Raw genomic sequence first — 16,872 nt, forward strand, 5'->3', positions numbered from 1 at the left:
CTGTGCCTCCTTACCTATCTCTTTCCCTACATTGTGTTCTCTATCTCCATCCCATATTTTCTGTCTTCTACTTCTTCCCAAATTTGCACTCTCTCTTTTCAAGAATTTGTAAGTTCTTCTTCAAGTGATGTCCTTGTGGGTGCTCCACTTTAGGTGGTTGAGTGCCCCTCCACTTGTAATCGGAGATTTGTGGTAGCAGTGCCTGGTTGGGTTGCACATGTGCAGTCCCAGTCTCACGCTGCCGTAAGCAGTTAACTGACGCTGTGTGACCAACCCCCCCAACTCCCCTTCCTTTACCACCTTTGGCTTGAATAAGAGCATTCAGCAGTGCCTCATAGCTTAGTATTTTACTCCTTTTCCATTAGTTCTTTGACTAGCTAATTTGCCTTCCCACTTTCTCCATGTTTCTTTTTTCTTCCAAAAAAAAAAAAAGTTTATTTCTTTCCCTCAGTAGAAGCTAGTATTTTGTTTCACTGTTAGAGTAGTGTTAGTTCTCCCCTCATGGGGAAGGGGGAAATACTCCCCTCAGGGGCATGCCCGGTTCACTGGGCTTTAAACACTGCCTGACCTGCAGGCTTTCAGTACCTATTTCAGATGGACAATCTTAGTGTGGTCACTTTTCTTCCTCCTTCCCGGATGATATCATCATGCCTCCTTCCCCTCCCCCCCATGAATGATGCAATCATGGAACCTGTCAAGCACGTCTGGCAGACCGCTGCAACAATCGCTCCAACCTGCAAGAGGTCCGACAGGAAATATTATATCCCTGCAAAGGGAAGAGAGTTTCTTCTTCGTGTGATTGCTCATGTGCATTCCAATAGGTGTGCGCGCGCGTCGCGTGCACAGTCATCAGAAGGTTTTTCCCCAGCGTACCCGTCGGGTCGGCTGTGGAGACCCCTGCAGTGGCGCCTTTAAGGCGGTGTATATAGGTCCCTGCCAACCCGCTGCCTGCTCAGTTGCTTCTTGGTTCCAGTCCTGCCAGTGACAGTCATTGGAGCAGCTCAGTCTCTTGCATTCACAAGTGCCTACCTAGTGGTGCCCTTTTCTTAGTTGCATATAGTTGTTCATTTTATATTAGTTGTAGATTAGTTGGACTTACTTCGGGGGGCTTCCCCCTCGTCCTAGTTTCCCCAGGCGCCAGGGCATGCCTCGGTCGCAGGCGTTTAAGGTGTGCGAGAGGTGCGCGAAACCTATGCCCACAGGCGATCTGCATGCTGCCTGTCTCAAGTGTTTAGGAAAGGGACATCAGGCAGATAAGTGCCCAATTTGCAGGAGCTTCAGACCCAGAACTGAGAGTGGGACTATCGTTTGAAGCTCCTCCTGATGCAGTTGGCCCTCCACCGGAAGCGGCACTGGCATCCTTGGTGCGCAGCGCTGTGGCCTAAGTGTGGGATGTTCCGGTTCCGAGGAAGAACTCCTCCAAGGAGCACCGACGCTGCTCCCCAACCCGTAAGACCAGTGCCACGAGGCGGCACCATTCGCAGTCCCCGGTGCCGCATAAGAAAAAGAAGGCTGACAGGGTCATTTCCTCCTTCAAGAAGCTGCGAGGGGACTCAAGCGGGGTGCGTCCTCCGGCAGGACACCCACGGTCTGGGCCTCAAGACCCGGCGCCATTGACTCCGGCCCCAACGGGAGGCTCGTCGAGTCCAGTGCTGATGGATTCCCCGACTTGGGAGGATTTGACGGAAGAGCTCGACCTTCCCTCCACATCGGACAACCTGTGAGGCAGCGCAAGACCTCATTGCCATGATGGTGCAGGCCCAGGCACTGTCAGCAGCACCGGTGGCGGCACTGGCTGCAGTCTAGCCCGGCACCATATGTGGCTCCAGCACCTTTTGCAGCACCAATGGCGGCACTGCCTCTGGTTCATCATCGTGGCAAGCCTATGATGTTACGGCGCTGCCCACCATCTCCCTGGTACCACTCCCTGGTGCCATCCGACTCCGCCTCCCGTGGTCGAGCACCTACTACTCGTCTGAGTCAGACGCTGAGTCTCTCAACTCAGCCACTACTGGTCCCAGCACCACAGACCAGTGGAATCATTGGTACATGTGATCGCCTGGCCATCCCAGTGGCAGGGCTCAGTCCAATGGCCCTTTTGGTCCCCTTAGGCCTACCACCAGGCTCAGGGTTCCAGGCTGGCATCGGTGGCATCTGCATCCTGTGCCGCCCCCTCAGCAACGTGGCTGGCTCACTACACCCCCAGGGCTCCTGAGGACTCCATACGAGACAGGGACTGTCGGCTGTCATGCTCAGGCACAGCACCCGATCCAGCGCCATCAGTGACACTAGAGCCGCTTCCAGTCATGGGAGACTCCGAAGTACCTGACCCAACCACCAGAGAGCTGGAAGGGCAGGAAGACCCTGTCCCACGGGCCTTCTCCTGTTCCTCGCCAGACAAGGCGGTGGCGGGCACCACCACCACCCTGTCAGTGATGGACACCAAGGGTCACCAGGACCTCCTTAGGAGGGTGGCCCTAAACCTTAATCTCCAGGCAGAGGAGGTCATGGAGGAGTCTGACCCAATGGTGGACATCCTTACCCCTTGAGGGTCCTTCTAGGGTGGCCTTGCCCCTCATAAGAACGATCCAAATCACCACTAAGGTGCTTTGGCAGACTCTGGCCTCTATACCACCCATTGCTAAAGGGGTGGAAAGATGGTATTTTGTGCCGCAGAAAGTGTACAAACACCTTATCACCCACCCCCAGCCGGGGACTGTGGTGGTCAATGCGGCAGACCACAAAGAGTGGCAAGGGCTGCCGGGTCCCGCGCCTAAGTCACGGGATGCTAAGAAGCTTGACCTTTTCGGCCGAAAAGTCTACTCAACTGGGGGGCTCCAGCTTTGAGTGGCCAGCCAGGAAGAGGTCCTCAGCTGCTATGCTTTCAACTCTTGGAGCTCGTTGACAAAGTTCCAGGAGTTACTCCCGGCTGACTCGCGCAAGGAGTTTAGCGTGCTCCTTGAGGAGGGCAGGGTATTCTCTAGAACCTCCCTCCAGGCCGCACTGGACGTGGCGGACTCGGCAGCTAAGACAATCGCCACTGCCATCACAATGAGGCGCAGCGCGTGGCTCCAGATCTCAGGGATACCACCTGAGATCCAGAACACTATACAGGACCTCCCCTTTGACTGTGCAGGCCTGTTCGCCAAAATACGGACTCTCACCTGCACAGCCTTAAGGACTCGCAGGCAACTTTGAAGTCTTTGGGGATCAACACCCCAGCACCTCAGAGAAAGCTTTTAAGCCTCAGCCCCCGTCCCGCTTCTACTCTGGGCCTCCTAGGCGAGACTCTCCAAGGAGACGGGGCAGAAACAATAGGAGGCGCTCGCCACAGTCCTCCTCAGGCCAAGACCAGGGTTCAGCCCCCTGGCCCGAAGCCAAACTTTTGAAGATGCGCCCAAGGACGGAGCATCGGTTTCAGTCTCGGATCCTTACCCCCCCTTTGTGAATCGACTCTCCCGCTGCTACCGTTCTTGGTCCCAGATCATGTCAGATCGTTGGGTCCTCAGCACGGTAGGGGCGGGATGTTCTATCCAATTCTGTTCCCTCCCACCCCCCTTCCCCGTCCCTTTTCAGGGACCCTTCTCACGAGCAACTCCTCTTGCAGGAGGTGCAATCACTCCTCGCTCTAGGGGCAATAGAGGAGGTTCCTCAGGAGTTCAGGGGTCAAGGGGTTCTACTCCTGCTATTTCCTCATCCCCAAGGCCAAGGTGGGCTCTGGCCTATCCTGGACCTGTGAGATCTCAACACATTCATAAGGAAGGTGAAGTTCTACATGATCTCTTTGGCCACCATCATTCCTTCCCTGGATCCGGGGGTCTGGTACGCCGCCATCGACTTGAAAGATGCGTACTTCCATATATCTAGTATACTGGCCCACAGATAATTCCTGAGATTCATAGTCAGTGGCCAGCACTATCAGTTCAGTGTGCTCCCGTACGTGTTCTTGGCGGCCTTCTGGGTATTCACCAAGTGTATGGCGGTCGTGGCAGCCTTCCTCCGCAAACGTCAGGTGCAAGTATTCCTGTACCTAGAAGACTGGCTTATCAAGGCCGAGTCCCAAGCACGGGCCGCAGAGCATGTGTCCCTGGCCCGGGCCACATTCCACATGCTGGGCCTCATATTGAACGTGCCCAAATCCACACTGGTCCCGACGCAGAGAATAGAATTCATAGGGGCTCTCTTGGAATCCACGCAGGCCAGGGCGTTCCTGCCGGAGCTGCGCTTCCAATCATTTACCGACATTATCGAGCACCTTCGCCGGTTTCCCACAACCATGGCCAGAAATTGCATGAAACTATTGGGGCATGTGGAAGCCTGCACATATGTGATCCAGCATGCCAGGTTACGCCTTCGGCCACTCCAGGCATAGTTGGCGCGGGTGCATGGGCCGGGCAGGGACCCGCTGGACACGATAGTTATCCTCTCCCCTCGCATCCTCGAGTCTCTCCACTGGTGGCTGCAACCACAAGTTGTTTGTGCGGGAGTACCCTTTGCCAAACCCCATTCTATGCTGTTGGGGAGCGCACCTGGGCAATATCAGGACCCAAGGCCTATGGTCCCACACAGAACTATTGCTGCATATCAATGTAAGGGAGCTGAGGGCAGTTCGTCTGGCATGCCAAGCATTCCAGGCCCGCCTGCAGGGCACATGTGTGTCGGTGCTGAGGGACAACGCTGCAGCGATGTTCTATATAAACAAAAAGGGTGGTGCTCACTCCTCTCCCCTGTGCCGGGAATCCCTCGAGCTGTGGGATTTTTGCATCACCCACTCGATACACCTTGAGGCGTCGCACCCTCTGGGGGCACAGAACAAGCTAGCCGACTACCTTAGCCGTTCGTTTCACGGCCATGAATGGTCCCTCCGGCTGGACATTGCATACTCAATTTTCCAGAAGTGGAGCTCTCCCCACATAGACCTGTTCGTGACACGGAGCAACAGGAAGTGCCAGCGGTTTTGCTCCTTCCTGAACCACAGCCCAGGCTCCATCGCGGATGCCTTTCATCTTTCATGGACGGGTCGCCTGCTGTGCGCCTTTCTGCCCTTCCCTCTCATACACAGAGTCCTCAAGACTCGCCAGGACAGGGCTTCCTTGATCCTCATAGCGCCAGAGTGGCCCCGCCAGCACTGGTTCACCATGCTGTTGAACCTCTTAGTGGACAGACCAGTGGCGCTTCCTGTCTGTCCAACCCTAATCACACAGGACCGTCTGCAACACCCCAATCTGGAGTTCCTCCACCTCATGGCGTGGAAACTCCATGGCTGAACCCTCTTGAGCTTCAGTGTTCGGACCCAGTGAGGGAGGTCCTGCTGGGAAATAGGAAACCCTCCACTCGTACCACGTACATGGCAAAGTGGAAGTGTTTTTCCATTTGGTCTCGGCAAAGGGGGACTGAACCGCAGCTATCTCCAATTCTCCTGTTATACCTTAAGCAGCAAGGGTTAGCAATATCATCTCTCAGGGTACACCTTGCTGCCATCTCGGCCTTTCACCCGGGGCAGCAGGTGGGTCAGTGTTTGATAATCCCATGGTAGGAAGGTTTCTCAAGGGCTTAGACAGATTTTATCCCCAGGTACAACCGCCAGTTCCCCAGTGGAACCTCAACCTTGTCCTGTCCGCACTCATGCGCCCCCCCTTTCGAGCCCATGGCAACCTGCCCTCTGTCATACCTCTCATTGAAAGTGGCCTTTCTGCTGGCCATAACCTCCTGGCGCCGGTGGGTGCTCAACCCCCAGCCCCGCTCCGACTCTTCCCCTGCCCTGCCCTACCCCCTTTCCAACCCCTTCCCCAAAGTCCCTGCCCCAGCTCCGCCCCCTCCCTGCCCCACTGGACTCCTTCCCCAAATTTCCGCCCCGGCCCCGCCTCTTCCCTGTCTTCTCCCCTGAGCGCGCCACGTTCCCGCTCTTCCCCCCTCCCTCCCACAACTTGTTACGCCACAAAACAGCTGTTTCACTGTGGCAAGCGCTGGAGGAGAAGCGGGGACGCAGCGTGCTCAGGGGAGGAGGCGGAGGTGAGCTGGGGAGGGCGGGTGGGGCGGGAAGGTTGGCTGCCGGTGGGTGTAGAGCACCCACCAATTTTTCCCCGTGGGTGCTCCAGCTCCGGAGCACCCACGGAGTCGGCGCCTATGACCTCGGCCAGAAGGGTATCCGAGCTCAGAGCACGCTGACTTCCGAACCACCATATACGGTCTTTTATAAAGACAAGGGGTAGCTACGCCCTCATCCTGAGTTTCTGCCTAAGGTTGTCTCCCAGTTTCATGTGAACCAAGACATATTTTTACCTGTGTTCTTCCCTAAACCCCATGCCAGTAACAGGGAGCGCATGTTCCATTCCTTGGATGTTAGGCGTACCCTAGCATTCTACATTGAGCGCACAAAGCCATTTTGTAAGTCACCACAGCTCTTTATTGCAATCACAGAAAGGTTGAGGGGGCTCCCAATCTCGTCCCAGTGCATTTCATCATGGATCACGTCCTGTATCAGGACTTGCTACGACCTGGCTAAAATTCCAGCCCTTCCGCTTACGGCGCACTCCACCAGAGTGCAGGCGTCGTCTGCAGCATTCCTGGCGCAGGTTCCTATCCAGGACATTTGCAAGGCAGCAACATGGTCTTCCATCCACACCTTCACGTCACACTACGCCATTACCCAGCAGGCGAGGGATGATGTAGCCTTTGGCAGGGCAGTCCTGCACTCAGCAACCAGGTGAATTCCGACCCCTCCTTCTGGGGGAACTGCTTGGAAGTCACCTATTGGAATCCACATGAGCAATCACTCGAAGAAGAAAAAATGGTTACCTACCTCTCGTAACTGTTGTTCTTCAAGATGTGTTGCTCATGTCCATTCCAAATCCCGCCCGGTGCCCCTCTGTCGGAGTATTCCGGCAAGAAGGAACTGAGCAGGTGGCGGGTCGGCAGGGACCTATATACACCGCCATAAAGGCGCCACTGTAGGGGTATCTACAGCCAAACCGACGGGTACCGCTAGCGGAAAAACCTTCCTACGATCGTGCACACGGCACGCACACACCTATTGGAATGGACATGAGCAACACATCTTGAAGAACAACAGTTACGAGAGGTAGGTAACCACTTTTTCTTTTTTCACATCCCACACCAAGCTCCCTGGGAGTGGATGCTGTTAATGAAAGGGGCAAACAATCATATGTCATTAGCCAAATACAACCACACAAATTATGGCACACTATCCAATTTTATTGAATTTCTCCCTGAGGGGGGGAAAAAAAAGCAATTTAGTGCACTCATTTCCGAGGGCCAACTGATCACCAGGACGGCACTGCAAGCTGCCCTAGACTCTGCAGATAGAGCAGCACGATCCACACCATGATCGTAATGAGGAGGGCGTCCTGGCTGCATCTCTCTGGCTTCCCTAAAGAAGTGCAAGCAACAGTGGAGGACCTGCCGTTCAAGGGCGTCTCTGAAGTCCTTGGGTATCTATGCTCCTAGGACAAAGAGAAGACAAGGAAGGTATTATAACCCACAGAGCTTCCGGTCCACTCAGTTTGCACAGACACACAGGCAATACGAGCCACAAGCCCAGAAACAATGACCCCCAAGGAGACTATACTTGTCAAATCAGTCTACCACGTCTCATCAACATTGGTTGAGGGCCCGAGACCCCCCAACTTTCAACACTGGAAACTCCTACCATCTCCCAGCCATTTGGAAACCGTTTAACTCCCCTATTACCCAGTCTGGCAATCTATCACTACAGACAGATGGGTGCTGGAGATAATTGAATTTGGATACTCCATACCCACCCACCCTTCCCTTCCCTCTTCAGGGACCCCTCTCATGAAGATCTATTGCGACAGGAGGTAACCCATCTCATCCGGCTAGGAGCAGTAGAACTGATACCAACAAAATACAAAGGGACGAGTTTCTGCTCAAATTACTACCTCACACACACAAAATAAACAGGAGGATGGAGACCCATTCTTGATCTCTGATGGCTCAACAAATTCGTCAGAAATCAACACTTCAAGATGGTGATGATGGCCAACATTATCCCAGCATTAGAAAGAGGGGACTGGCTCTCGCCCTTGACCTCCAGGAAGCATACTTCCACATAATGATTCACCCATCACATCGGAGGTTTCTCTGATTCATTCTCGGACCAGATCATTTCCAATACAAGGTCCTGTCCTTCGGTCTGTCAATTTCTCCCCAAGTCTCAAAGGTACTTGCGGTAGTCGCTGCGCTCCTCTGCAAGAGAGGAATCGTGATATTTCCATATCTGGATGATTGCCTACTATAAGCAGCGAATTGACCAGCAGCAGTGGAGGCTACCCAACAAACAATGGGCCTCTTTCCGCAATTAGGTCTCCCAAAAAAAAAAAAAAAAAAGTCAACCCTCAGTGAATGAATCTGGTTGCCACATCACTCAACAGCCTCCAGGTAACAGCCAGGACTTGTTTGGAATTACTGGGTCACATGGCCGCATCGACCTTCATCGCTCAACACGCGACATATGCAACATATGCGAACCCTACAAGCTTGGCTCCGTACAACTTATTGCTCATGAAGACACAGTATAAACAAACGCCTCACAATGCCAAGCAAAGTAAAAGACTCTCTATCTTGGTGGACACAACCACACAACATATGCCTGAGAGTACCTTTCACCCAAGCCCCTCCTACATTGACTATTATGACGGATGCGTCCCTCATAGGTTGGGGAGCACATCTGAATTCACATTCTGCTCAAGGTCGTTGGTCCCAAACAGAAGCCCGCCCTCACATAAATCTGCTAGAACTCAGAGTTGTTCGCAATGCATGCCCCACCTTCCTACCCATGATCAGAAACAAGACCATACAAATACTCATGGACAATTTGGCATGCATGTTCTACATAAACAGACAAGGAGGGTTCACATTCACATTCCCTGTGTGCAGAGGCCATGCGACTTTGGCACTGGTGCATCCAGCACAATATCCATATTATAGCAGCTTACCTGCCCGGATGTCAAAACACTATGGCAGGTGCACTCAGCAGGAACTTTTCTCAGGATCACAAGTGGGAACTTGACACCAGGGTTCTCCACAACATAGTCAAACAATGGGGATTCCCCACAATAGACCTCTTTGCAATGGAGTACAACACCAAATGCCCGTTGTTTTGCTCCAGGGCCGGCATGGGCCATCACTCCTTGGGAGATGCGTTTCTTATCAAATGGAGGATGCTCCCCACCTATATGCCTCCTCCCCTGCACCTCCATTCCCTTTATGGCGTGAGTGCCTCACAAGATCAAAGCAGACAAGACCACAGTAATACCTATAATCCCTGCATGGCCTTGTCAAACATCGTTCCTCTACACTCTCAGAATGTCAGTGTGCAGACCTCAAACTCTTCCTCTCCTGCCTTGTCTCCTGTCCCAGGACTCGGGATGAACTCTGCACCCGACCCTGGAGACACTCCATCTCAAAACGTGGTTGCTCCATGGCTCCAGGGACCTGAAATGACATGCTCCAAAGAAGTACAGAACATTTTATTAAATAGTCACTGACCGACTACCTGCTGCACATACCTACACAAATGGAGACACTTTGACTCCTGGTGTCACACGAAGCAGACCACATCGGTATCTGCCCCCTTACCGTTGATTCTGGATTACCTGCATGAACTTAAGAGATCAGACCTATCTATTAGCTCAATCAGGGTACATCTCTCAGCCATAGCAGCTTTCCACCATCAGATACCACCAAACATTTTCTGAAAAGCCTCAACACTTCCACGCCGCTATGGGACCTCAACTTAGTTCTCTGGGGCATCACCAGATACCCAATTTGAGCCACTAGCCACTTGCTCACTTCTCCATCTGTCAATGAAGGTGGCCTTTCTAGTCGCCATTACATCTGCAAGACGAGTGGGGGAACTAGGGGCCCTCATAGCTGATTCACCCTACACAGTATTTTCCGAAGACAAAATCACTCTCAGACCGCATCCCAAGTTCTTACCTAAGGTTGCTGCCTCATTCCACCTCAACCGACCCATCTACTTACCCATGTTCTATCCTCAGCCACATAAGGATAGGCAAGAATGCACACTTCACATCCTTAATGTTCACAAGGCCCTGGCTTTTTACACAGATAGAACAAGGTCATTCCGCAAGTCCCAAAATTATTCGTTTCAATCATGGAACAATCAAAAGGAGATGCCATATCCAAACAGAGGCTCTCCAAATGGATTTCAGAATGCATCAAACTGTGTTACCAGCCACAGGACCTGCAACCCCCTATGGGGATTCACATGCGTTTCACCAGGGCAATGTCAACTTTAATAGCTTTTCTGAACAGTGTTCCCATTCCGGCCTATGTAGACCTGTGACATGGGCCTCTACCCATACATTTATGTAGCACTACGTATTAGAGCAGCCTGCAACATCTGATGCATTATTTGGACTCACCGTATTATCCTCTGTCACAACGTCAACTCCAAAGCCCCTCCCTTCCATTGGAGGGCACTGCTCTGAAGTCAACTAAAGTTGAGCACCCACAGGGACATCACTCGAAGAAGAGAGAGTTACTCACCTTGTGCAGTAACTGAGGTTCTTCGAGATGTGTGTCCCCATGGGTGCTCCACTACCCTCCCTCTGCCCCTCTACTTCACAGTTTCACACTCATGCTTTGCAGTAGAGAAGGAACAGAGGGGAGGTTGCTCGCACAGTGCCAATTAACTGCTGGAGGCAGCGCGAGACGGGGACTGAGCATGTGCGACCCAACCAGGCACTGCTACCACAAATCTCCGATAACAAGCACAAGGGTGCTAAAACACTTAAAGTAGAGCACTCACAGGGGGACACATCTCGAAGAACCTCAGTTATTGCACAAGGTGAGTAACCCTCTCATCCTAATTTAGATTGCATTGTCTTGGGACAGTGATCTGTCTTTATATGTTCAGTGAAGTACACTTCTTGGATGTGGTGAAATAGGAAGATTACAGGCAGTCTCAGAATAAAGTGGAAAATATGCATGTATGCACTCATCTGTTGTAGGGAGTAGGTCTATAGTATGTAATAGGATAGATAGCGCCAAATATTAAGTGGGACTATAGGTAATTAAGTCAACATTTAGTCCTAAATGTCCACCATCAGCTATAAATTTTCAGCAAGTCATATTATGTTCAATTCTGTGTTACCTATAGTTTTCAACCACTGATGAGTTTAAGTTGCTGACAAGAGAATTTTGTGTTAATTTATGCTTCTTCAGTTAGTTAGGAGTTTAGATTAGGAGCAGATTTATGGATTTAGTTTGTTCTTGCATATATTACCCTGATCTTTCACACATATTTCAGGTATTGTTGAAGAGTACCAGTTGCCATATTATGACATGGTGCCGAATGATCCATCTTATGAAGATATGAGAGAGGTGGTGTGTGTCAAGCGCCTACGCCCAGTGGTATCTAACAGATGGAATAGCGATGAAGTAAGTACACCAAAAGGGAGAAACGGGAGGAGTTCAGCGTTAGCCCCTAATATATAATAAGGGTATTTTAGTCTTTCCCAGAGTTTTCTGGAACTGAAGTAGAGTAGGCAACAAAATTAGACATTCTAATGTTTTGAGATATCTCTGACCACAATAAAAATACTAATGTGTGAGAACAACTGGTAGCGCTTTTACATGCCTGATCTTTTTATATACCCATTTGGATGGGAAGGAGAAGTACCTCACCAGCAACCAACTGAATGATCACATTCTCACCCCAAACCAATCTAGAGCTAGGCTTTAGTATTTTCCTGTGTTTTTGAATGGACCTACAATTTAATATGTCATTTTAATGCAGTTTATCACACTCAACCTCAGTATATCTTTTTCTGTCATACTGGATATATCAGACATTTTCAACACTGTGGAATATGAAGTGATACTAGTGTGTTTGTAGACCTGAGGAGAGGATGGGGTAGATCATTAGTGGCCCCATTGCTTTTTCATGGAGAGATCTCATTGGTAGTGCTGCACAGTTCTTCAGGTGTCCTCTGCATGTTCCCACTAATGGGATGCACAGACCGTTCAGCCTGACCAATAGAACTCTAGCTAGAAGTGTTTGTTAGCATGTTCATGTACCTCCCGCATCTCTCCACGGGGTCAGGGTCGGTGCTGCCAGCCTGCCCCCCACAGCAAGGGTCCGGGGTCAAGGCTGCCGGCCTGCCCCGCAGGGTCGGGGGTCCCGCATATGCGGCCCACAATGATAAATAAGTTGAGAACCACTGATGTAGATCCATATACAGCTCTGATTACTTACATATTCTATCTTACTTCTTATTAGGGCTGTCAAGCGATTAAAAAAAGTAATCGCAATTAAAAAAAATTAAGTGTGATTAATCATGCTGTTAATAATAGAATACCGTTTATTTAAATATTTTTGGATGTTTTCTACATTTTCAAATATATTGATTTCAATTACAGCACAGAATACAAAGTGTAAAGTGCAAACTTTATATTTATTTTTTATTAGAAATATTTGCACTGTAAAAAACAAAAGAAATAGTATTTTTCAATTCACCTAATACAAGTACTGTAGTGCAATCTCTTTATCATGAAAGTTGAACTTACAAATGTAGAATTATGTACCAAAAACCCCTGCATTCAAAAACAAAACAATGTAAAACTTTAGAGCCTATATGTCCACTCAGTTCTACTTCTTGTTCAGCCAATCGCTCAGACAAACAAGTTTGTTTACATTTGCAGAAGATAATGCTGCCTGCTTCTTGTTTACCATGTCACCTGAAAGTGAGAACAGGCATTTGCATGGTACTGTTGTAGCTGGCGTCGCAAAATATTTACATGTCAGATGCGCTAAAGATTCATATATCCCTCGATGCTTCAACCACCATTCCAGAGGACATGCATGCATGCTGATGACGGGTTCTGCTCGATAACAATCCAAAGCAGTGCGGACCAGCGCAAGTTCATTTTCATCATCTGAGTTAGATGCCACCAGCAGAAGGTTGATTTTCTTTTTTGGTGGTTCGGATTCTGTAGACACTTCAGATTCTTAAACCTTGACTTGAGTGCTGTAGCTATCTTTAGAAATTTCACATTGGTATCTTCTTTGCATTTTGTCAAATTTGCTGTGAAAGTGTTCTTAAAACGAATAACGTGTGCTGGGTCATCATCTGAAATTGCTATAACATGAAATGTATGGCAGAATCCGGGTAAAACAGAACAGGAGACATACAATTCTCCCCCAAGGAGTTCAGTTACAAATTTAATTAACACATTATTTTTTTAACTACCGTCGCCAGCATGGAAGCATGTCCTCTGGAACGATGGCTGAAGCATGATGAGGCATATGAATCTTTAGCGCATGTGGCATGTGTAAATACCTTGCGACGCCAGCTACAACAGTGTCATGAGAACGCCTGTTCTCACTTTCAGGTGACATAATTAAGAAGTGGACAGCATTATCTCCCATAAATGTAAACAAACTTGATTCTCTTAGCGATTGGCTGAACAAGAAGTAGGACTCAGTGGACTTGTAGGCTCTAAAGTTTTACATTGTTTTTGAGTGCAGTTATGTAATAAAAATCTACATTTGTAAGTTGCGCGATCATGATAGAGATTGCACTACAGCACTTGTATGAGGTGAATTGAAAAATACTATTTCTTTTGTTTATTATTTTTATAGTGCAAATATTTGTAATAAAAAATATAAAGTGAGCACTGTACACATTGTATTCTGTGTTGTAATTTAAATTGATATATTTGAAAATGTAGAAAAACATCCAAAATATTTAATAAATTTCATTTGGTATTCTATTCTTAACAGCACGATAAATCACAATTTTTTTTAGTTAATTGCATGAATTAACTGCGGTTAATCAACAGCCCTACTTATTATTACTTATTATATCTTAAAAGAGTTGGTCTCTGTTTGTCACCAGTCAAGGTTCATCTTGCAGCAATTTCAGTTTACTATGTCCCTGTGGATAGTAAATTAGTTTTTACTTGTGATGTAAAGATTCTTGAAATGTCTTAATAATCTATATCCACCGGTTAGCTATCCTATTCCATCTTCGAATTTAAACATAGTGCTTACACAGTTAATGAAACATTCATTTGAACTGTGGGAATCTGTGTGCTGTTCTCTTTATCTATTAAGACAGTCATCTTGATAGCTACCTCTTCTGCAAGGCGCATAAGTGAATTACAAGTGATAATGCTGTACCCACCATTTACTATCTTTCATAAGGATAAAGAAATTCTCTGTACACACCCAAGATTCTTATATTTTTCTATAAATCTGTTACCAGCTTTCTTTTCCCGAACCTCACGCTCAAGATGAGGAGGCTAGATTTCATGTGCTAGACGTTAGAAGGGCTTTAGCTTTCATTTAAATAGAACTAAGCATTTTCAACAGTCTCCCAATTTCTTTATTTCTTATGAAAAGAGGAATAACGGGAGAGAGGTCACTGTACAAACTCTTTCAAGATGGGTTAGGCTATGTATTGAAGTTTATAAGCTGATGAATTCCTGTCTTCCTGAAGGAATTAGAGCTCATTCTACTAGATCAGAAGCAGTATCTGTGGCATTCGCTAGACATATTCCTTTAATAGAAACATAAAGAGTAACAGTGTGGTGTACAATCCACACTTTTACTAGGAACTACTCCTTAGACTTAAAACCTAGATCAGATGCAAAATTTGGCAATGCAATTCTCATTTTACTGGGATTCCATGTTCCCACCATCCTGGGTCAGTGTTACCGTAGTTAGACTGTCCTGTGAGTGGGAATATGCAGAGGATAGTCAAAGAAGAAATGAAGGTTACTTACTTGTAACTGGAGTTGTTCGACATGGACTCTCTATATTCACACATTCTGCACACCTTTCCTCTCTGCTTTGGAGTCCTACTCTCAGAGGACCTGAGGCCATGGGAAAAGGACCTGAGGCAGCTGGCCGCCATACCCCTTTTATATCCTTGCCATGGAAGGTTTAATGTTCACTGGTGGGAGGGCTGAGGGACAGACATGAGCGTTCCAGAGAACACTGCTGGCTAGAGTTCTATCATTCAGGCTGTGTTAGTCGGAGCATCCCATGAGTGGGAATATGCATAGTCCATCTCAAAGAGCTCCGGATACAAGTAAGTAACCTTCATTTTCCTTTTTACTCAGAGAGATCTCATATAGAGTATCATTAGGTTTTGCATTGTTCCTGTTTTCATTGTGTACCTGAGATCCATTAGGAGAATTAGTGGTATTCTAGGGTCAGTATCCCAGAAGAAGGTGAAATAATAATGGGATTAAAATGCCCATTTATTAAGGGTAACAGTAGCTCATGCTGCATAATTTCCAATGTTTAGTTTGAAGGTAGTGCTAGTTCAGATATGCTGCTATATATTGAAGCCCCGAGCACTGGCAGGCAAGTCACACGGGACTGAAGCCCCGAGACCACCCCTCCCCGCTGGGCAGAAACCAGAGGAGATGTGTGTGGGGGGGTGGCACATGGGTTTATGTGCTCCCCCCCGCCCCCCGATTTTTGCCATGGTATGCTGGCCCCACTTGGGCATATGATGTCATTGGGTTCCCTCTCTGCACGGCAGCTGCTGGAGCTGGCAAGCTGGGAGCTGCAGGCATGGGGAGTGGCAGTGGCAAACAGCTGGGAGCTGCAGGGAGAGCCGCTGCTTTTGCTGCTGCCTCTCCCCATGGCGCTAAAGCAGTGGCTCCTTCCTACAGCTCCCAGCTGTTTGCTGTTGCCTCTCCACACAGAGCTAGCACCTGGGATCTGCTGGAAGGGGCCACTGAAGGTAAGAGGGAGGGCATCCCGCTGTTGTGAGGGGGGACACCTTTAAATTATGACACCCCCCCCTCCACCCACTCTCAGCAGGCACCAGTCGTTTCTGGCAGAAGCTCCTAGCCCCACCACTGTGCTGCAGTGCAGAACACACACACCCTCCAAGTGAGCTCCTTCAGCCACACTTTAACTGTAAAAGAGCCGCATGCGTCTCACAAGGTGCAGTTTGGCCATCCCTGTTACATTAATTTGCTGTTTAAGAGGCACAAAAATTTGTGTTCAAAATTTTGCATTTATTTTCAGTGTGCTTGAAATTGAGTAAACCTTTTAAGGTAGGGTTCCAAAGACTGTTGGCAGTCTTCAAATGTTTACTAGTCTCTTCACACATTCTCCCAAATTGGTGTGAATTACCTTACACTGTGATGAAGATTAGAAAATGCATATATTTTATTGTCTATTCAGCATTATGTGTAATAAAGATTCTCCCACGAGGTGCAGGGTTTTTTATCATTCTATGTAATTATGGGTTAAACAGGAATATTTGGTCTTTAAATGGATATTATTGAGGCTGGTAGATAAATAATAGGATCTACCTGTTTCAAATAGAAGTTATATGCATGCTATATTATTTCTTTTCCCACCCTGTCAGAGATTGTCCATTTCTTTTGGACATGCCCTAATTTCTCCCATTTCACTTGTCACCCAATCAGACCTTTTGTCATGACAACCTTCCCTCTGGTGAGAAACATTGGGTACACAGTATGACACCTCATTACTCTGCTATGGGATGTTAGCCTGACCCACTGAAACTTTATAGTCCTCTTCCATTTTTGAATTCAGGCAGTAAATTGAAATGTAAAAGAATCCCTGAGCTCTTATAAAACAAAAGAAAGAGCACCAGTTTGTTGTTGTGTTGTAACTAAGACACACTTTCTAAATCAAATCATTGTTGGAGATACCAATGTTACTTTATTCAGGGGAAATAATTGTCAAAGGATATTGTAAATAAATCAACAGAATATTGGAAAAAAGTAACCTTTTTGGCCTACTAGCTTCACCAGTGTACTCCTTAAAACTTGTGCCATTTCAACTGTCAGTCATTATTGTTTACAATAATATCC

General features: G+C 48.2%; 1 protein-coding gene across 1 annotated transcript in view; it reads left to right on the plus strand.

Moving 5' to 3' along the window:
• Positions 1–16,872, plus strand: part of BMPR1A (bone morphogenetic protein receptor type 1A) — a 69,863-nt gene that overhangs the window by 50,294 nt on the left and 2,697 nt on the right. The window contains exon 10 of the mRNA XM_026653678.1: positions 11,315–11,445. Within this exon, the coding sequence (XP_026509463.1) occupies positions 11,315–11,445 (131 nt within the window). The remainder of the gene's footprint in view (positions 1–11,314; positions 11,446–16,872) is intronic.

The sequence above is a fragment of the Terrapene carolina genome, unplaced genomic scaffold, assembly GCF_002925995.2.
Source record: "Terrapene carolina triunguis isolate 2854851 unplaced genomic scaffold, T_m_triunguis-2.0 Scaffold146, whole genome shotgun sequence".
Taxonomy (NCBI): Eukaryota; Metazoa; Chordata; order Testudines; family Emydidae; genus Terrapene; species Terrapene triunguis.